At 39.6% G+C, this 21,748-nt stretch overlaps 2 protein-coding genes across 3 annotated transcripts; both read left to right on the top strand.

Annotated features, from left to right (window-relative positions):
• Positions 1-1,794: 1,794 nt before the first annotated feature.
• Positions 1,795-9,607, top strand: LOC306773918 (ligand-dependent nuclear receptor corepressor-like protein; the record flags this gene model as incomplete). Its single annotated transcript, XM_079263862.1, has 7 exons — positions 1,795-1,900; positions 2,897-2,962; positions 6,062-6,150; positions 6,276-6,402; positions 6,645-6,866; positions 6,984-7,068; positions 8,542-9,607. Exons 1-7 carry the CDS (start codon positions 1,807-1,809, stop codon positions 9,605-9,607), a joined length of 1,749 nt encoding a protein of 582 aa, XP_079119988.1. The 5' UTR covers positions 1,795-1,806.
• A 5,090-nt stretch (positions 9,608-14,697) lies between these two features.
• LOC306774441 (uncharacterized protein) lies at positions 14,698-20,230 on the top strand. 2 transcript variants are annotated; one of them, XM_079264473.1, is made up of 2 exons: positions 14,698-19,383; positions 19,490-20,230. In XM_079264473.1, coding segments are annotated over exons 1-2 (4,587 nt in total). In that variant the 5' UTR covers positions 14,698-14,797; the 3' UTR covers positions 19,491-20,230. The 2 variants fall into 2 exon arrangements, with proteins under 2 accessions (XP_079120599.1, XP_079120598.1); XM_079264472.1 differs by having other exon boundaries at positions 14,698-19,400.
• The last annotated feature ends 1,518 nt before the right edge of the window (positions 20,231-21,748 follow it).

Here is a 21,748-nt window from a genome sequence, read left to right as displayed (position 1 = left end):
AATTAAAACATTTAGCCCTGTAGTAATTTTAACATTTTAATCTACACAGGATTTACAGTTGTATGTCTGCTCTGAAAGAGCTCTGCTGCCCTCAGGTGGCTGCTTTTATCACTCGCTGGATGTACGGGTGGATAGGATCAAAATAAATCAAAAGGCTAACAAGTGAGCATTTTTAAACAAGAAACTTTGTCAACCATGCACCAGATCAGGGGTGCCCAAACTTTTTGTCTCCAAGCGCCAAACTGAAAATGATCCAGTGAGCCATGGGCCAAACATTGCAGCTTTAAGGATGAAAAACAAGTAAATGTATGAAGTTCATTTAATTATTGTTCAATAGCTAATACAGTGTATTTTTTCTATCTGGGCAAATAAAATGTTACATAAAAAATAAATATGGCAATAAAAACAATAAAGCCATAGTTAAAGGGGCAAGAAACAATAATTGCAGCCATGAAACTGCAACCAAGTGCACCACGTCAACAACAAGAAACGGTGCATGTTCCACAAGGCAAGTTGCTGATACTCAGTCGGATACATGAAGTTGATTTTAGGACATTACCAGTCTCTTCCATGTTAGGTTGCACTGGGCTCACTGACAAGGCGAGTATATCAGTGAGGGGAGAAAAAAAAAAAAAAAAAAAGCCTGTAGCACTTCATGCAAGGATCTGCATCCAACTGGACAGTCCACTAGCATCTTCCTACTATGTCCTCTACTGTTTAATTTTGTGCTTGTGTTGTTCTCCCTCATATGTAAGTCGCTTTGGATAAAAGCGTCTGCTAAATGACTGTAGAATAGAATAGAATAGGTGTGAGTTAATCAGGGTCCCTCTGAGTCTGGTGTCATTGAGGTTCATGACACTGAAAATGTTGACTTTCATCAAGCAATGTAGGGTATTAATATAAACAACGACTAGCGGGCCAAAAGCAAAGTGCTGGTGGGCCGATTTTAGCCCGCGAACCCCAAACCTGTTTTCTTCTAATTTATTAAATGTCAGTTCTTTGTTTGCTTGTTTGTTTGTTTCATAAAAGATAGGCAATATATACCAAGGTGTGTTACTTCAAATCCTTCAAAGTTTGTTTTTAATAGAAAAGATAAACTCTACTGTAAGACTGTATCTCTATGACTTCATCAAAGCACCATGTGATTCTGCATCACTGTGATATGAGACATGTAAAACTTACACAAGGGATCTTGTTCTAATAATATCTTATAAACATGATGCTTTCTACTTTCCCAGGACCTTTGGGGTTCCATGAAATTGTGCATTTTCTGATTAAAATTGTGGGAAATTTTGTTTTTAAAGTGGAATTGTATTCTACCTGCATGTGTTGGATTGATCTTCAATTGAAAAACAATAAAATGCAGTTAAGGAACAATTAATATGAAGCACATGACATTCAAGTTTGAAAAGGAAAAGGAGAACTTGGGACAAATGGCAGAAATTGAGCTGATGAAACCATAAAAACATCAGTCATAAAAACTAACTTACTTTGGAGGAGGAAAAGAAAGAAACTCCTAATTCTCTTCCAGTTTGTGACAGAAACTGAGATTTAATGGCATTTGTAAGAAATACTTTACAAAAATGTGAGAGGATGTTGTTCAACAGATCATGATACGTTATATGTATGCCTATAGATATCCTGGATTCGGTGAGAAGCCTGATAGATAGTGAAAAGCTAAGGGAAGACGACTTTTGCTCCCCCTGGTGGTGAGTTTTGGATCACACAGTTACTGTGCAGCAGCCCAGCCAGCTTCCTCCTCCTGAGGTTCAAACAGGGGGAGACAGAGGGGGGGAAGGACCGAGAATGGCGGCCGTGCAGTGCACCAAATGCACGGCAGAAAGGAAAGGGTTTCGGCGGGAACTTGATTCTTGGCGACACAGACTAATACACTGCGTTGGTATGAACTGCATCCTTTTGCTTATTTTTTTTATTTTATTTTTTTTTTTTTTACAAAATCTGTGGACTGAAAATACTTTTCCCCAAAGCAGAAGAATCGTTGTGGCATTCTGGGTTGTATTGCTAGCTGATGTTAGCTAGCTAACAAATAGCTAACGGGTAGCTCAAAGCATCATAGGAGGCGAACGGCACCGGCTAACAGCTAGATGCTAAAAGCTAAGTGCTAATAGCTGCGTGCTAACAGTTAGGTGCTAGCAGCTACGTGCTAGCTCGTTCGTGTTTACTCCCTTTGTTTGCCCCGTGAGCTAGCTGGCTCTTCACCGGTGTTTGTTTTTTACAACATTTTCATGTTACTAAAAAGACCTCATACATCCGTCAACAAGGCGTACCTTATCACTTGTCCACTGTAGTAACGATATTAGATCGCTTTGTTTACTGACACTTTTATTTATGATGGATTTGCTAATCGGAAGCTAAGCTAAGGGAAATGTCAGGCTGTCATTTTGGGGGAGGGTATTGTTGAAATCTTATAGAACCTACTGTCATGAGACATGAAAATATACGACAAAAGCGCTCACTTCAAGGGTCTATATTCACGGTTTGTCTGAGCTTTAGTTTTATTTTGACTGAAAATGCTATTCTATAGGTTCTAGCCTAGCTTTGCTAGAGTTAACTGTTCGTTGTGCAACGTTAGCCATCCAGATAAGATTAATATATATATATATATATATATATATATATATATATATATATATATATATATATATATATATATATATATAATATATTTAAAAAGTGAAAACCGTACGAAGCAGTGAAAGTGTTTTTTGTTTTGTAAGTTTACAGCCTATTGTAAATACACAGTTGTTAGGTGAAAATGTAGCCTAGCTTAGATTTATGAATACACAAACTGATGGAACAGACTGTACTAAAATGTCAAGCACGTCCAGTATCCTGTTGTTATCAGTACTGAAAGATTGTTCCTTTTGTCTTGCAGGATTTGAATGTATTCTGGAGGGAATTTATGGCCCAATGCTGCTGAAAGACCTCAATTTATTTGTTGGTGGGTTATTCTATGTGAATATTTGTAACATAATGATTTTGCAGTCATATAAACCAGTGAATTAATTTTTTAAAAACTAATTTATTTTAATACAGAAGTTGTACCAAATGTATGAAAGACGAAGTCTTTTTTTTTGTTCACTTGATGGTTGCCTTTTTTCCTCCCCCCAGAATTATTAATAACACTATGTGGGATTGAGCTAGTGCAGTCAGCATTTTGTCACAGTCCTTTTTCCTACTAGAAAGGAGTAAAGCTGTTTTTTTTCATTCACATATGAATGAGTAATCAAAGGATATTGTTATTCTCAGTTGAAATGTTGAGCAGATATTCACTCACCAAGTGGGCCATTTCACCACAGATATTTTTTGTCACCAAAGCATGAACAACAGAAATCTTATTAATGATAATAATTTCTTAGTTCTTTTTAGTGTTTCGGTCAACCTTGACAATGAACCAGCGAACACACCTGCCGGACAACGGTGTATTTTTTTCTGTGACATGTCAGTAATGATCATTAGATTTTTATGTAAAAAAAATATGTCCATGGTAACTCACTATATGTGTATTATTGACATAATTTTACACAGTTGCTGAGAAGAAAAGGGGCGGGCCAGTCTTAAAAAGGCCTTAGTCATTACAAGGGAAAAAAACAACTTTTCTGCTTATTCTTCAGTCCTGTGACCAAGGAACCTGCTGCATGAGTCCTGGATCCAAGTCTTGAAATTAATACTGTATGAAGATCTCACATGGAGCCAATTTGAACAAGGGTGAAATTTGAATGTATCATAATTTAAGCTTTTTCTAGATTTCACGTCTATATTCTCCAATCACAAACCTCAGTGGGAAGAAGATCAAAGTATAAACTGACTACTATTAGATAGTTTGGAAGAAAGGAAACAGAAATACAGGCAATTGACCCTAAATAAGTGTGCATGCCGATTTGGAGCTTAGTAAATGAAAGTATTAAGTTGTAAATAGGCCCCTTAGTGTAGCTAGTTCTTTAGCAAGCAGTCACATGTGTGACCGGCAGCTGGTGATGAGGGAAACCTCAATGTGTTGCATGGATGATACACTAGCCCACGGCTGCTTTCATCTGGCTTTACTTTAGTGTAAATAGATTAAACCCTTTTTTTTTTTTTTTTACTGGCCTTTGACACTTCCTTGACATTATTTTTGAACTGCTGGCTTCAATTGCATTGCACTAAAGAGAACAAAGGATGTAAAAGGCATAATTATATCGTTTATGTAACTTGCCCTTATATAATTTATACAAGTTACACAGGGTTGTACCAAATTGGAAAATAAAAACATGCTTCCATGGTTTATAAATCCATAATTTAGAGAGTTTAAGGTCTTTCAATTTTAATAGCAAGTGTATTGTTTTTGGTTTAACCAGCTCCATGAATCTGGGTATTAGACATTCAGTTGCCATCTTTTTTTGTTTGTTTTAGGATAAAAAGGTGTATCAATGGAGAAAACTTCATATCTAACTGTGTGCCTCACTGCTTGTTGTGTGGTTAAAATCTGTTTTTCCTTTTAAAGCTGGGGTAGGTAATCTTGCTCAGAGACATTTTTCTTTTTTACTCTGGGTTAAGGGGTTCCTTATCCTGACTTATTAGTCTGTACATTTTGTAATAATGAACAATAAGAAATATAGTTAGACCCCTCAGTTTGCTGTAAATCTGTAAAAACTCTGACCCATCAAAATGTTCAGGCTGAATTGAAGTTTTTCATTGATTATTTTTCATAAGCTTCTTCACAGCTGACAAAATCCAGGAAGGATTTCCCGACCCTGCTTGGTTTATTTGCCTCCTTTCACTAAACAGCCGAGAAAGAGAAAATAGTTGGTAGGAAAAGCTGCGAACTAGAAAAGCACTCAAAGAGCGCAAACCTTTGCCATGACCTATAAAAAATTCCTGGATCCAAACCGTGAAAGTGGCACCCCAAGACAGGGTGCTACTCTCCCCAACATAACCTACCAAAGCTTTAAGATGCCAGAATGTCTTAACTTGATGAATTCACAAAGGAAGTAATTTGTAGTTAAAAATAAAATGCTGTTAACTGTGGTTTACAGAATAATATACTGGTCATAGGAAATGTATCCACTCCTCCCCTAAAGATGTAAATAAAGTCATGGAAAGGATAATCCTTAATTATGTATGTCATGGACATTACTAATGAATATAAAAGCAAAAAGAAGTTTTTGTATTATTATTTCTGTTTTACAAAATGAAAATATTTTAGCAGAACTGTTATGGTGAACATGTTTTTTTTATCAACTGGAACTGTTTTGTGAGTAATGGCTGTTGAACTCAGAATTCACAACATCCTGTGTCTAGTACATCCACTGTTCATGTGGCTCATGTGAAGCAGTACACCCCGCAGTGCAGCTTTTCTCTTCAAGGCAACTCCTCAATCAGCTGATGGTTGAATGAGATACATTCAATCATACCAACACCACTGTAACCAATGTCACTGCATGAAACTTGCCATAAAACACTTCTTAGTGACTTTTGACATCTGTAGTGTTGTGGCTTTGGAACAAAAGTCCACATTTTTTATTGCTTGATTCCTTCTACAATGAAAAGCTTACCTCTCTGGCCACCACATCACCCATGTCATACTCCATTCAGCTCATGAGTTAGTTAAGGAATAATCTCACTGGGAGTGGTCAACAGAAATTTTGTCACCAGATTTGGGCAGAAGATACCACTCAATACACTGAGTGTATTGAGTACTAAATGTTGTCTGTGTGTAAATATATCATTTAGTGGTAACTAAATATTAATAGGCAGACTTAATGTTAATTGTGAAAGCAATATACACGCTGGCATGATAAGGGTATAAAACATTTTTTTCTTGCTGACCTTTATTGACCTCATGACTTGTTTGCTGCATCACATTTGGTCAAAATGAATATAAGTTACATTTTGTAATGTGCCCGTGATCCGCATTGGGTTTTCTTACAGAATTAATATAAAGGTGCAGTTTGGAAATTGTTAAGGTTTCCAAAATCTATGGTAAACTAAGAGTCTGTTTACTCCCTGACGTACCTTACACTATTAATGCCTGGGGAAAATATGTTATTTTGTCTTTCAGGCTGTGAACCTGAAGAAGTGGATGACTGGTCTCCGGAAGCGAGCCGCTCTCAGTGTTCATTCTGTAACCTCTCACTGGACAAACTCAGTGTAAGAATGGTTTTGGTCATGATGTCAGGGCTTTTACCTTGGAACTGCTCAGTCGTTCTTATTTCTAGGCAGTTGCGGCATATGTGTCAAAGGTTAATAAAGTAACTTGTCTCTCTTGCACGTAGGATCCAGTACTTGCAGCCATGTCGCCTTCCTCCTCCCCCTCTGATTTGTCTCCCTGTCAGGCCCCCATCATTTCTGATGGCAGCCAGTCGGCATACAGGTTCCTCCAAGCGGTGTTTCACAAGAAAGGTGTGTGTTTATTTTCATCACATGAATCATGCTTTACCACTTTTGAAAAATTTTAAGACATATTTGTTTTGTGTACATTCAGATGCAGCAGCCATAAATTTGTTTAAAAAGGAAGGGTTATGTTGCTGAATCAGCCAAAACAGCTGCTGCAGTTACCAGGGTTGTGCTGGATGAGAAAAGCTTTAAAAAAAAAAAGGATAATTCTTTTTAACTTCCATCTGTTTCTGTGCTCTTTTTGTTAGATGTGCCCACAGACTGTGATTCGAACATACCTCTGGTTGCCCAGGAGTTGATGAAGAAGATGATACGCGAGTTTGCTGTAGAGTATGCATCCAAGTGCTTGCTCCGCACCAATACAAATGGTGTAACAAGGTCATCGTCTCCATCATCAGAAACATCGGATGCCCCTCTGGACCTCACAGTGAGCCGAACACTGGAGGAGAAGGAGAGTAAACCTGAACCAGGTAGGAAACACGGTTGAATGAATATTTCAAGCTTTTCAGGTTTTCAGACTGTGGAATAGACACATTTTAAAAGAACCCAAAGCCCTGACATTATCAAATAAATTTGTCTTGTAACAGATGGCGTGATAGACCTCTCCAACCGGAATTTTTCCAACTCAGCAACTTCATCATCGTCATCATCATCTAGTCACAAAGCCTTGGGGTAAGAGTTTTGTTGTGCTTGCATTGCTTCTGGTTATGAATTAGAAATATTCAAATATGTAAAAAAAAAAGGTTTATGTAAAAGAAGCTGATTAACATTAGAGAAAAGTTGGGATTCCTCATAAATATAGTAACAATTGCCCTGATTTAAACCTTTTCATCTACATTCACTTGGACTAAAACATTGCATGAAAGGGAAATTTTGATTGCTAAAATAGCTGAACACAGCATCTTCTCTCTGGTCAATGTCGTGAGAAATATACAGTTGTGCTCATATGTATTCATACTCTTTCATCAAAGAAAAGGCTGAATTTACAACAGTCACTCAAATAACTGGAGACTTAAAAAAGGAACAATAACTACCAATTTGCAAAAATATAATTTAGTAATATAAGACACTGTTTTTTCATTTAATTGAGTTGAAGAAAGGAAAAAAAAAAACAAAAACAAATTGATCCTGGACAAATTAGAGCACTTTTCTGTTGAACAGTGGGACAAAATACCTGTCAACAGGTGCAGAAGTCTGACTGAGAGGAACAGAAAACACCTGACTGTAGCGGAAACATTAAAGGATTGTTTAACAAAATATTAGTGTGTGAGTGATGTAATATGTGATAAATTATCTTTTTTGCTTCAAAAAAAAATATTTCTATTGAACCAGAATTAGAAAATAATGTAATGATTTTCATAAAATTTTAATTTATTATTACTCTTGATAATTTCAGCGTATTTTACAGGCTGCTGTTTTTTTGTCCTTCTTTAATGAAAGGGTATGAATAAATATGAGCGCAATTGTAGGTAAGTCACTGTTGTGCATTTCTGTTACATTCGATAGTATTGCTTGATTTAGATCACGATAGTTGACATTTACTCTGCCTAATAAATAACCTGGCTTCAGTTATGAAAGGCATTAGTAACTGTAAGTCATGCTGGGAGCTAGTTTGTGTTCAGTGTTTTGGTTCTATGGGGTTGACTCTTTTATCTCTTGAGCGGTAACGTCACAGCAGAGTCCGTATTATTATATTTGCCAACAGTTCAGGATTGTAAAATGAAAACACTGCAGTATTTCGCAATGATTTTACTTCCGTTTTTTTACTGAACCATTTATGAGTTTGAATATTCAACCTTCAAGCATGTAGGAGTCTCACTGGATATCACAAAACTGCAGAGGTCGTATGTGGGCGCCAAAGTAACCCCAGCCATTCACAGACTGTCCCACCTGGACGTGAAGAGGCTTTGCCACACACAAAGAATGTGTGTGTGTGTGTGTGTGTGGCAGACACTCGACAGCAGTGTGTTTGAGGGCCCAGAAACAGACTGAAAACATACAAACATGAAACTAACAGTCGTAGTGATGTTACCACCACAAGGCATAAAGGAGTGGACCCCTGGGTCTGCACCCCCTCCCCTGTCCCCAATGCCAAAATCAACTCCCCTGCATCCTCACCCTGCTGTTTGGTCCTCCCATCCCTAGGAGGCAGCACAGGCAGAAGGAGTACACTGAGAGGAGCTGGGAGCTGTCCCAGGGCTTGCTGTCCAAGGCTTTGAAGGATATCCGTTCAGGGAGGCTGCAGGAGCAGCGTGCTGCTTTGCTCTATGGAATACCCCTTCAGACCCTGAGGCGAGGTTTGGACAGCTGGGCTGAGGGGAGGCAAGTGTTGCTGCGTCAGCTTACACCAGGAAGCAGAGATTTCAGGGATGAAGTGGCATCGCACAACATGATGTCATCGACATTAGGAGGTGAAGCCCGTCTTGTTCTGCAGAAGGTGGCAGCCTGGGCAGAGCGGGCGGAAATTGGAGGAGGCGCAGAGGAGAATGGAGACTTGAGTTTCACATCATCGGCTCTCACCTTCTGTCAGCCAAGCGGTTCACATAAGACCACCTCTTACTGTTTCTCCCAGCTCAGGGATTCTCTTCAACCCCCATCGAGCCCAACTTCTAGTCTGGAGTCTCCTACACCTCTGCGCATTCCTCAGGTCCGTTCCATGTCCGACTACAGCAGATCAGTCTCAGCTGAGAATATCAGCGTAGCCGAAAACCTACATCATCGTACCTCATTAACCGAGGGTACTGCCAGTGTGTCTACCGCATCTGCCAGACCTTCATCGCTCTTCAAACTCAGACCTCCATTCTTGGCACAAGGCTGTGTGGGCAGCACCAGCCAGTCACCTTACCGTCTGGGACCACGTGGATCTTCACTGGACGAGTCAGAAGAAGGGCTCAGTTCCCGGGACAAAGACAAACAACCTAGAAAGAAACGTGGGAGATACCGTCAGTATGACCACGAACTGATGGAGGAGGCAATCACCATGGTGATGGCTGGTCGCATGAGTGTCTCTAAGGCCCAAGGGGTTTATGGCGTGCCCCATAGCACACTGGAATACAAAGTCAAAGAGCGCACTGGAACACTGAAGAACCCTCCCAAGAAGAAATCCACTAACTTTTGTTTATTTAGTTCCAACACTTCTGGATCGGACGCCATGACCGATTCCACTAACTCAGGAAGTCTTGCCTCAGCTGCCGACACAAAGAGGTTCTAGACCACGGAACGCCTCGAAATTCCACAACACTTGAACACTTCACCTCTTACAAGATACCTGTTGTCTGGAGACACTTGTTAAAACACAACACATGCCTTTTCAAAATACGTGGATATTAATATTCAGGTCTTTTAACTGTTTGTCTGTAATGTGATAGTCATACTTTAAGCTGTATTTTTCTAACATAATCCTTGGCTGTTTTTAAAGCATCTTTTAAATGCGGCGTTTTTCAGAAAGCAGTGGGGCATGGCGCATCTTTTGTTTACAGGAGCTGCTAAACTCAGACTCTTATTGCTGAAAGCTAAACTTTCTTGAACAATGTAACTTAGATTATTTCACTAGCATTATGAATCCTGTCGTGAGCAAATCCCCCAACAGTACAACTCAAAATGAATTAAGATATTCAAAATCAAAGTGGAGACGTGTTAAAATTATTATTTATTTAAGAATAATTTTGGGTGATTACGGAGCTTCATTAATATGTGGCTGCACAGACCAAACAAATGTATCACCCATCTGCTTGTCATTTTCCAAGCTCCAATACTGATACAATACCGTACTGAATAAGGTTAGAATTAGCTCTGGCATTTTTTATTTACATGTCTTTCCCTCCACCTTTTAAAACCTCTGTCTTTGTTTGTTACAACAGAGAGCAGTTTATTTGCAGAGTGGTGGCTTTTTATAACCCAAAAATGAGCTGCAACACCGAGTGGACAGCTCAATTAGTGGTTTTAATCTTGTTAGGTGTTTTGTTGGCTCTGTGAGATAAAACAATAGCACTGGTGCCCATTAAGCCCCCTGGAACTATCTTGTCTTGGTTTTTATATGCTACACTGTTATAGGATTTTTCTTCATGGAGGAAAAACAGCAGTAATTGTTGTCTGAAAGACTTCTAAGGATCAGTTTTGAAAAACACAGATGCGGACCTCTTCGAGCTATGAATTAAAGTGTGACTCTCATATTTGCTAGCTGTTTAAATTATTAGGTTATTCAGGTTTGATTAAATTATTAAAGCTTCTCTAAAAGGGAGCACTGATGATTGTCATTTGCAGCTTTCTATCTCTCTGGGTAACTCACCCAGGCTATTAAAGTGACTTAGAGCCATTATGACAAATTAAAAACTCATAGCTATTGTTGGCGACCTCTATGAACACGGAGACTGTACATACTAAATGCTGTGGTGGCTCCATCTTTTGAGTATTTGCTCAAGAGATCAGCTTAAAAGCCATTTTGTGTCCACATATTTTTCCTTGTCTTTTTTTTTTTTTTTTTTGCAAGCTAGTCTGAACATTGTATTGAGTGTAGTTGGAATGCAAATGTGCAGCATGTTTCAAAATGTGCACTGATAAAGCTTGAGTAATGTCAATATGTATATGTACTGTTTGTAAAGGATGTTCTTTTATTATCACATATATTAACTAAATCTGCCACTGTAGCTGTATTACTGCTAACCTCATACGTAACTACTGCTAACCTCATACGTAACTGCTGCTTATACTTACTGGACTGTTTTTCTGACACAGAAATGCATAGCTTTGTGAGGAACTCATATCAGTCAAAGATGCAGTGAAGTGCATGACTCTAAAAGACAGATTACCTTTAGTTGCATGTATAAGTTTTATTGTTATTGATAGTTGATTGTGTCAACTACTGGAGGCTACAGTTGTCTAGGGTTTTAGTGAAATGTTGTTATTGTGACCATATGATGATCATTAGGGCTTACAGACTTTTTTTTTTTTTTTTAAATTTTGCAAAGTGCTAGATCTACATATTTGTCTGGGCCTGATTCCATTCATATAATGCTACTACCAAAGCAGCATTTCAGGGTGAGCCACACAAAGCTGCTTTGATTTGTTTTGCTGCTACGGCAGCTTGTCTCTTATATTCTCACACGCTCTAACCTCATTGTCACATATACCTCCGACTTTTTATCTGCCTGCACCCAGTGTCTGGTTTCAAATTAAGTCCTCGTTGTTAAAATACCAGATCTGCTCAAGCAAGACCTTGTATATGCCTGGAAACACTTTTAAGCTTTTAGTGTCAAGGAACGACACTAAATTTATTGCTAGCAAACCAGTTTCACAGAAAAAAATACACATTTAATCCCTAAATGGAGTCAAAAGGACATTTTGAATTTGATTTAGAAGAAAACCTGGAACATTATTAACTAAATCAACAACAAAAAGAAAAACTTTTCTATTTTTAAAGCTGTTTTCCAGGTGGGAAAATGTGGCATTTTAAGCTTTGTAACTGAGAGCTAAATAGATACTTCTGAATGTTTGTGTTTCTAATGGCACGTGTTGCCCCATGTCTCAGGCTACTCTTAACAAGCCCAAACCCTGCCTGAAAAATTAAAAAAAAAACTTTATTGTACAAGATTAATTGTTGACTTCAGTACACAGCGAGGAAATGCAGCTGGGTTTTAAGATAAAGCTTTTTTTTTTTTTTTTTTTTTTTTTTTTGACTGAACTACTGGCAAATCAATGAAGCAGCTTAATATAATTATATTTATGCATAAATCAATTATTGCACTATGATTTAAAAACATAAAATCCTGTTTTGTGTTGTTACTACATATTTATTTATTGTTCATTGTGCTTCAGAGCTGGAACTTTAGTTTGGTTGTTGTATGATTTAGTAATGAGGCACTTAATCCGGTATGACATGTGTGTTGCTAGACCTGCATGAATGCTTTTGAATATATGCTTTTATTATTTATGTAGTCCAGAAATAACAGTTTTAACTATTGTGGTTGTTTAGTGCTTATGTTGCTGTTAAATTATTTGAATTTCTTTTTTCTTTTTTCTTTTTTTAGAAAATATTTAAATTATCTTAAAAAGCTCCATATTAAATATTTGAATTTCCCTTTGGGGGTTAATAAACTATTTTTCATTTCATATTAGCACTACAGAATGTATAGTTACATTTGAGTTGAGTCCTCAAGAGGTCTCAACACAGAAAGTACTTCAATCACTGGAAAAATGTGTCGTATACTAAAATGACATGTTAACATTATTTAATCACTTGCATAATTCTACAGCTAGATGCTCGTTATGACCTGCTGACTGATTTACACAGTAAAGGGGTGTTTTTGAACTGTAAAGGTTGTTGGCAAAAGTGCTGTTGACAAAACATTTTCGTTTGAGCGTTTCTACAATCGTTCCTTCTGCTTTCCGCAGAATGTCATCATTTGGCTTCAGCTGCTTATCAATAAAACATTTCTCTAACTTGATTAGTTTCTTGTTGTGATTTTACTTGACATAAAGGTTTAGTTGACGATAATTCAGACAAGGACAGATTTTTATTATTTTGATATACTGGATGTTCTTACTAAGTGACCAGTCTGAACTGCTGGCAGCACAGTGTAGACTCTTGCTGTCATGATTGTGTGTAGAATATGGTCTGGCATCGTTATGTGCAAATAAAAAAAGACCTTCCCCCAGAAGTACGTAGTCTGGATTATAGCATACGTTGCTCCAAAACATGCAGCTTCGTTGGTTCTGCCATATGTGTTGAAGTTAACATGCACACCAGTCACATCTGTTAGTTTTGATGATTTCTTTTGTTTTTACTTGGAAGAATGCAATTCTTAGTACCACAGGGGATTTTTGTCTTAATTTGTCAAATCACATCCTTTTTCCATGATACCATAGAGTGCAGTTAGGGAAAAGTACACAATATTTAAAGCTTCAGTACTCCAAACTTGTATTTGTAAGTGATGGCAGAGTAATGCTGATCTTGCTAGAAAAGTGCAGTCGCACCCTTTCCCTGTAAGTAAGCCCCAGTGTTCTGTGTTGTAGCCCGGCAGCCACATGAATGTGTCGTCTGTAAGAAGTGCAGTAACTTTAAAATTTCACACCATTAAGGAAATATGTGCTCTGGCTAAAAATCATCTCATAAATATGGGGAAAAGCCAGGGAAAGATGATTTTCAGTATTTTTCAGCCCTGTCCTAGATGAAAGATATCTTTTAGGGTTAATAATGCACTGTGGATTATGTTGTACCCAAATTTGTTGCAGTTTAATGTTAAATCATCATATTTCTCACTTGTTTGACTGTTTGCTGAGAATTTCAGTGTGGTTTAATTTGTTTGTGTGTGTGTGTGGTTTTTCATTACACAACTTTAAAATGTTCTTGTTTCTTTTTTGCCAACTGATTTGAGAAATATTTTGTGGTTATTGATTTTAAAAGGGCCATTTCTTAACAAATAAGTTCAAAAATTCAATTAAATTAATGTTGTTTTGTATTGTAGTCATACAAGGTGCCAAATGAAGAGCAGGTGGAGGGCTATAGTTAACTAAACCTAGGCTAGGCTCAGTTTTAAGTTAAGCTTCCTAAATCCACTTTTTTTTTTTGCATTTTGCCTTTAGTTTCCAGCTGCCATCAGTTTCAGAAGAACTTGGAGATGTGGGACAGCGTGGGACTAAGTTTCACCAGAACTCTGCGCTGGAAGCTGTTCTAAGTTCTTTGTGTATAGCGCACCAATCTTTACTCTACCAAATCCTGAAGCTGGCCCACCAGGAAAAATTGCTGCCATTTGTTAATTACAAACATGTCAGTAAGACTGAATCCCTCTGCTGTCACTGTGGTGTAAGCACACAAGATACCTTTACACCTCATTCAGTCCCTTTTAATGAATATAAAGCCCATAACCACAGCAAGTGCTGCACTTCAACAATTTGCGATCGTCAAAGTCATTGCAGTACTGTGTACCATCCAGGAGATTCAAAGACTGGCTGTAGCCTCCATCATCATCCTTTCAGAAGCTGTAACAGTGAGGGCCATCGGGGCTACAGCTGTGGTTGTGTGCTAAGGCGCAGGATGGAAACTCTCAGCTCCAAGAGACTGTACTGCTTTTCCTGTCCAAGCCTTGTAGTGGGCCACAGAAACAACATGGCAACACGTCCAGTGTTATCCCAGTCCCCATCATGCACTCACTCCTCTAAACTATGTTGCAGACATAATGATGATCACTCTTGTTCCAGTTATCCAAACCCTACCTGTCTGAGACAAGTAAAGAATATAACAGATAGAGGGGCTGGAGATGGGGATCATTATTGTCCTGTCCTACAAAGGGAGCAGAGCCCTTCTCCTCCTCCTCTTTCCCCTATTCCCTCTGACATCAGTAAGAAAACTGATGAAAAACCACCGTCCCTCCTTCACCATAGGCAGGTGCAGGAATCTGACCAAATGGTTAAATGCACTTCTGTGAGTGGTAGCCACATTGTAGCAGATGTGGCTACAGCTACAGAAAATGAGCCGCAGTTTAAGACCCCAGAAAATATTCAGGCTGAAAAAAATCCTAGCGGGACTTTGCTGCAAGATGTTGTGGATCGCTTCAGTCAGAAGCTGGAGACAATCACATCAATAGACAGGGACCCTACTCCGTTTCAGACCGCCATCTGTGTTACTGAAATGGAGCAACCACAGTTTCCCTCAACCAGTAAGAGCCTGCAGTGTCCTGCTGATTCCCATCTGACTGAAATCATCACCACAGTGCTTCACACAGGCCATGCTAGCGACTACAGTCTCAGTGAGCTGTTTAACAAACACGATAACAAAGAGCCCAAGTCGCCCAATACCCGTTACCGCCGTCGTCAGGAAGTTCTGGTTGCTATAGCAACACCTGCTGATGATCCTTCTACAAGAAGGCAAACTTTACAGATTAAAAGAGAGCTTGCTAGGCTTGATCAGTCTTATAAGAGCAAAATGGGGCCTCCAACAAAAAAAGCCAGATTGAAAGATGGAAATGATTCTGTAACTACATCATGCATTTCACCAGATTCAGATCTAGTTAACGAGGTGTCTAAAAGAAAAACTGACATAAGTGTCAAACCTGTAGAGAACCATAAAGTTGTGGAGGAAACACTGAAAATGCTCTCAGGTGAAGGAAACTGTGAGGAAGTTGAAGAATTAAAAACCATTAGAACAGAAGAGCCGCAGGCTGTTAAAAGAGAGGAGAGTGAAAGGGATATAAATGAAAAAAAACTTACTTTGTCAAATAGGCAAACACAAAAACCTGAGTTACAGAGTACATATAGAACACAATGCTTAAAAGCTGTAAAGACACAGGTGATAACAGTGAATGCAACATCCACAAATCAGTATGGTAGATCTTGCAGAGAAGATTGTAAATGTAGTGGAGATAAGAGCCATGAAGAAACCGCATCAGTCCAGAATGTTGACACAGATAGCACAACTGCTAAATATCCCTATAATCCTGTTAAAAATGGACAAAAATGTCAGTCAGACCAGTCAAAGGGTGTAAGAAGATCCACAAGAAATATTGTCCCTCCACAGTGGATTTCTTCCTATGTCACAGAGCCCAGATTGTCCTTCCCTGCAAGTTTCTCTGACAGCATCTTTAGCAACATAGGACAACATGACAAGGCTTTGACATCTATCACTTTGGACTCATTTTCCAAAGATAAAGATGCTAGCAATGCCCGACATATTTCAAAAAATGGAACCCATCAGTTTTCAAATGAGCACACAAGAAAGCTTGCCAGTGAAACATCACCAAAAGAGCAATGTGAACCTGCTAACACAGAGATAAAAGATCCATATCAGAGTTTGCCCCAAACAGCAGTCAAAGAGGAGAGTTCAAAAAAACACAGCCCAGAAAAAAGAGCAGATATTGACAGGGCTTCGAGTAGAAGACTACGATCATCTTCAAGAAGACTAGAGGTTCCTAAGATGTCCAACAACGCATCGAATGAGGATGTCACTATCAAGCCCATCAGTGTTGAGAGCCCTTCCAGCTCCCAATTCCAATACACTAGTCCAATTAAACTCATGTTTGTATCGCCAGTAAAGGATAAAGAAGGCGTTAAATATAGTCTCAAATCTGCAGGTTCTGGTTGTAGTACACAAACAGAAGAACCTTTTGACCCCTATGAAGAGTCTTCATGGTCAGGAGAACCTCAGAAATACAAAAGCAACAGTAGAAAGTGTTCATCTCCAGTAAAATCTGTAATTTCCCAAAGTAAATCAGCTACTTCGTGCACAAAGTCTGCATCTTCGCTCATCAAATCGAAACCTTCGCCAACAAAGCCCCATTCCTCTCCAGCCAAGTCGACACCTTCACCGACCAAGTCGACACCTTCACCGACCAAGTTGGCTTCCTCGCCGACCAAGTCGACACCGTCACCGGCCAAGTCAAAACCCTCAACGGCCAAGTCGACACCCTCACCAGCCAAGTCAACACCCTCGTCGGGCAAGTCAATGCCCTCACCGGCCAAGTCGGCGCCCTCGTCGGGCAAGTCAACGACCTCACCGGCCAAGTCGACGCCCTCACCGGCCAAGTCAACACCCTCGTCGGGCAAGTCAATGCCCTCACCAGCCAAGTCAACACCCTCGTCGGGCAAGTCGACGCCCTCATCGGCCAAGTCAACTTCCACGCCGACGAAGTCCAAGCTTTCACCAGGCAAGTCAACATCTCCATCTATGGCTGTCTCTTCACCGCATAAAAATGGCTCCAGAAGTCCATTCAAGCGTATATCTGAACCTGATAGCCAACAGACGCCAGATGACTTGCCATTTCTCCATGAAACCAGTCCTTTAAAAAGAGGTCCAGGCCGCCCAAAAAAGCAGGGACCACAGTTAGAACAAAAAGTGAAGAGACCCATTGGTCGACCTCGTAAGCCAAAAGCTGTTGATGCTGCAACAGAGGCAAGAGCATTAAATGGGAAATGTATAGTGACATCAGATGTTGAGGACGCTGTAAACAAAAATCTCAAAATCACAGTAGTTTACGGACGTTCAAGGAGAAACAAACGAATGGTGTCTGAGAGTTTTGACAAGCTACATACAGATTTTAGTAATACTTTGCAAGGAGGTAATCATAAAGGTGATGTGGGCCTTCTCTTGCACCGTTCTAAGAAGGGCTTTGGTAGTATTAAAACTACCTCAGAAGAAATAAATTTAGCCAGCCCTGTGAAAGAGCCTACTCTGAAGTCAAGTAGTAACACCAAGAGTGCGAAACGGGATGAATCTGCACCCTCAAGGAAACCAGGAAGACCTGCGAAAGTTAAAATCTCTGGAATCTCTGTTACAGTCACTACAGTGTCACCACGGCAACGCAAAATTCTGATAAATATGGACAAAAAGCAATCACCTGAATCACATCTTCATAAGAAAGCACTCCAAATACCCGAGGTCAAATCTGCCCCCAAAGAGCCCCCAACAATCAGCTGTCAGTCAACAAGCAAAAGGATTCAAACTGAGGAGGGATTAGAAACAAACCAACATAAAGATGAACCGCTAAGTCAGTCTTTAGCAGTCCGACATTCGAAAAGAGTAAGAAAGCCCTCTATCCACTTCCTGCATGCTGTTGCTTCAAGTTTTAAATCATGCAGCCACAGTAAAACTCTTCTGCAGCGCTCTAAGAAGCTTCTGCTAACCAAGGAAAGCAATGAAAGGAGACTGGAGGAGCAACATAGTATAGAAATTTCAGAAGATAAAAGGCCGTTTTATGAACAAGACAGGGGGAGCATTCCTCAAAACCTGAACAAAGTAGCAGGGGTATCTATAGATTCAATCTTTAACCCAAAAGAAACTCTAAGGTGGTGGGCAGCATCAGCTCAGGAAAAGATACTGAACGAGGAGCTTGCCAGAAGAATACGACTCATTTCTGACACCTGGGTTACAGACACTGCTGAGACTCAAGATGGCAAAATTTCTCTCAATTCCACATTGGACATTAAAGGGAGCGGTTCATTAATTAGAAAGTCAAAAAGTTCATCTGTGGTCAGAGCGCTGTTTGACTGTTCACCGAACAAACCAAGGTCCTGTAGCATGCAGCAGGTTTGCTCCTGGTTTATGCAGACTACAGAGACACAATCTCTGGCCATTGTCAAGAAGGCAAGCTCCCGTAATCCTTATGAACTGATGCACTTCCCTCGCTCTGTTAATGCAAAAAGTGTTTGTCATAGTCCTCAGGCAGAACGACTCCGCAAACACATCAAGAAGTTTGCCAAAACTGTGCCGAAAAGCCCTCTGCAACATCAGCAAGCTCAACAGCAACTGAGAAAAAATAAAGTCAGGCGACAACTTTTTATCCCCATCTTTGCCATGCGTAAGCGCAGTCGGGGAGTTCTCTGGTGGAGATGCAGCTCATCTGGCAAATATAAGGCCACTTTGGTCAGAGCAAGATCAAGGTTCCTAACTCGGAAAGAAAGGAAGAGTTCTCAAAAGAAACAGAGAAACAAGAAGAAGAAAAAAGTAGCAATGGGTTGCTCAAAAAGACCTGAACTGACTGGACGACGGCCGAGTCGTAAAGGATTGCGCAGTTTGGTGAAAGATCAGCTCTCTGGCTATCTTAAAAGCAGTTCTGCCACTTGTTCTGTTAAACGAACTCAGGAACTCGATGCACACAAAGAGCAGAATCTCTGTTCCAAAGCCTGGAGTCCTGAGACTCTGAAAGAGTGCCGGGTGTTTCTGAGGAAGATCAACTCTCCGGACAACGAGTCTGCCGAAGAGGAGTGGGACTCCTGTACTGTGACACTGGATGATGGGTCACCTTCTGCATACCTCTTTCAAGGGAAGGAGAGGGAACTGGTAGGAGTGGTCAAAGCTGTGAAAAGTGAAAGAAAAAGGAGCACAAGTAACACAAGACAGAAGATGGGTTCTGTAGTGAAATCAGTGCAGAAGCAGGATGCGGTGCCAGCGGGGAGGCAGAGGAGTAAAAGAAGCCCTGTATCTACTGACCTACCACAACCACCACCAGCGAAAAAGTTGAGACAATCGCGAATGAAGGGCCTAACAGGACCGAAATGGTGCGACTTTGTGTTTGGTAATCACTTTGCTCCATTTCTTCAATTTTAAGAAAAATGTTCCAGGTTTTCCAAAAGTAACATGCAATTCTTTTCTATTTTCATGCAGAAAACCGAAAACTGAGGCCTCCCCTCCCTGGGAAAGGGACTGTGGTTTAACGTGGTGCCTTCAGACATTGAGCTGACCACTTGGACTGACCATCCCACTTAGGGTCAGTCTTTCACTCAGCAGTCATGTAGCAGTCTAACTTAAAAGCTTGATGTTGCACTATTTTTACCATTAATACATATTTACCTTTTTTTTTTTCTTGGTCAACTTGCTTTTGTCTTTCTAAAAGTGTAGAACTCATTTCCTCAAGGAGAGTTTGGGACAAGTGCTTGTAAAGTGAACTCTGTTAGAGTAGCTGTGTCGTAAGTAAGGACAACACTCTCCTGCATTATCAGCATGTGAACTGAACACACCTTGTGAAGGTCAACTAAGCTTCAGGAAAATCTGAATTTGGCCATTTTTCTGCTTTAAGTCACTCCTGCTCTAAAACCCACAGAATTGATCATTTTGAGATTTATTGTAAGTCTTTAACACCTTTGAAATTCTAAACAGGTTAACAATTTAGTCAATTTTATACATTTGGTGAAATAATACTAAAATTATATTTAATGTACTTTTAATCTGAGCCTTTTTTAAATTATTTTTTGCAACCTAGTACATATCTTTTAATGAAGGATTTGTTTAGCCCATTTTAAATCCTGTCCCCTTTGTGTGTGTGTGTGTGTGTGTGTGTGTGTGTGTGTGTGTGTGTGTGTGTGTGTGTGTGTAACTAAGTAGTGCACACCAGTAATTGACCACAAACCAATACTAAAACTAAATATTTTAATTAATTTTCTTTTAAAATATTATACATTTGCAAATCTTGGCTCCAAATATTGATGACTACATGTTCACAAAACAAAGGAGGTGTGTGTGTGTGTGTGTGTGTGTGTGTGTGTGTGAATAAAGAAAGTGGCATTATCTAGTTGTAGAAGAAAGATTCAGCTTTATTTTTTGGTTGGTGGGATCTGTCCGGTTTTTGCTCAGCGATCTGTACGTCATTTTCACCAATAGCATTTACTGTATATCGCTGCCAGATGTACCTCTTGCACTATTCCATTGGAGATTATTAGTCCCACTACAGTTTACTCCTTCTATGTTTTGCACATCATGTGTCCCACTACCAACCCCCCTACTTTAAATCTCAAATCTCTTTGGTGCAATACAAACCAGATGATTTATCATGATGTAGAAATTATTTTATTGCTGACAGACGAATGGATGTACATGAGAATCAGTGGCCAGGTGTGTAAACTTCATTTTTATTTCCACAGCCATGTTGTGAAGTTCTGAGATCTTAACCCATTAAGACCTAAGGCGCCTTGTAGGCTCAGGTATACTCTTATGTTGGTTAGAAGATGTTACTAGTTCTCCCACCTGGTTCTTTTTCCCCTTAGAGAAGCAGAAATTTAGCATTTATTTAAAATAAGAAGAGATCATATTAGCATTATTTAGTTTGTAAATGAAGGTGGATTGGATGTTTGTTTCATTGGAGTTTTTCCTTTTTCTTTTCTTTATCTGTATCCCTTTAAGTTGCAGAAGATGCCTACCTCCACTGGGGCTCTGCTAAGCTGACTGCTCCTTTTCTTATCAGCTGTGTAAGAAACAAGGCCAGCGAGTTCATTTAGAAACACTAATTTGGTTGTTTTCCTGCCATCTACTGCTGGTGGATCCAAAATATCCAAGTTTAGATCAGAAATGTACCCCGTTAGTAAGTATTGTGCCTGACTACCCTTGTATATATGTGTATCACTATGGTTGCCATGTAAACATGAGGGAGGTGGAGAGGCTCAGTCATGACAAAAATAACCATTGACCCTTTGTTGAAGAACCCGGTGCTAAAAAATCTGTTGTATATTTTCTTTATCATGTTTTTATACTGTCCATTACAGATGCAACTGAGGTGTGACTGGATCAATAAAAGTCTTTTCAACTAACTTGTGGTGATTATTCTCACACTAGAGATTTTGGTGGGAGTGGGATTTAAAACTATAACATTTTTATGAAATGACGGTGGTGCCGCAGACAAGTCACAGGTTTCAGTCCATTTTTGCATGAAAATTAAAGTTAAAGGGAAACAATAAATTAAAAGGTCATTATATGTTAAGCGGAACAGGAAATGTCTGAATCTTTGCATTCACCACCGCATGAGGCTGCAACTGAAAGACGCATGTCAGATGGCGCGCATCGGTTTGGAGGAACACGAGTTCCTTGACGCAGCAGCTTTAACTTGATTTCCATATTACAAAACTCCTGCTGGTTGGAAGCGTTGCAGTTCTA

The sequence above is a fragment of the Telmatherina bonti genome, assembly GCF_933228915.1.
Source record: "Telmatherina bonti genome assembly, chromosome: 3".
NCBI classification, from domain to species: Eukaryota; Metazoa; Chordata; class Actinopteri; order Atheriniformes; family Telmatherinidae; genus Telmatherina; species Telmatherina bonti.
Note: the sequence above shows the minus strand (reverse complement) of the source record. Positions and strands in the feature narration are given on the sequence as shown.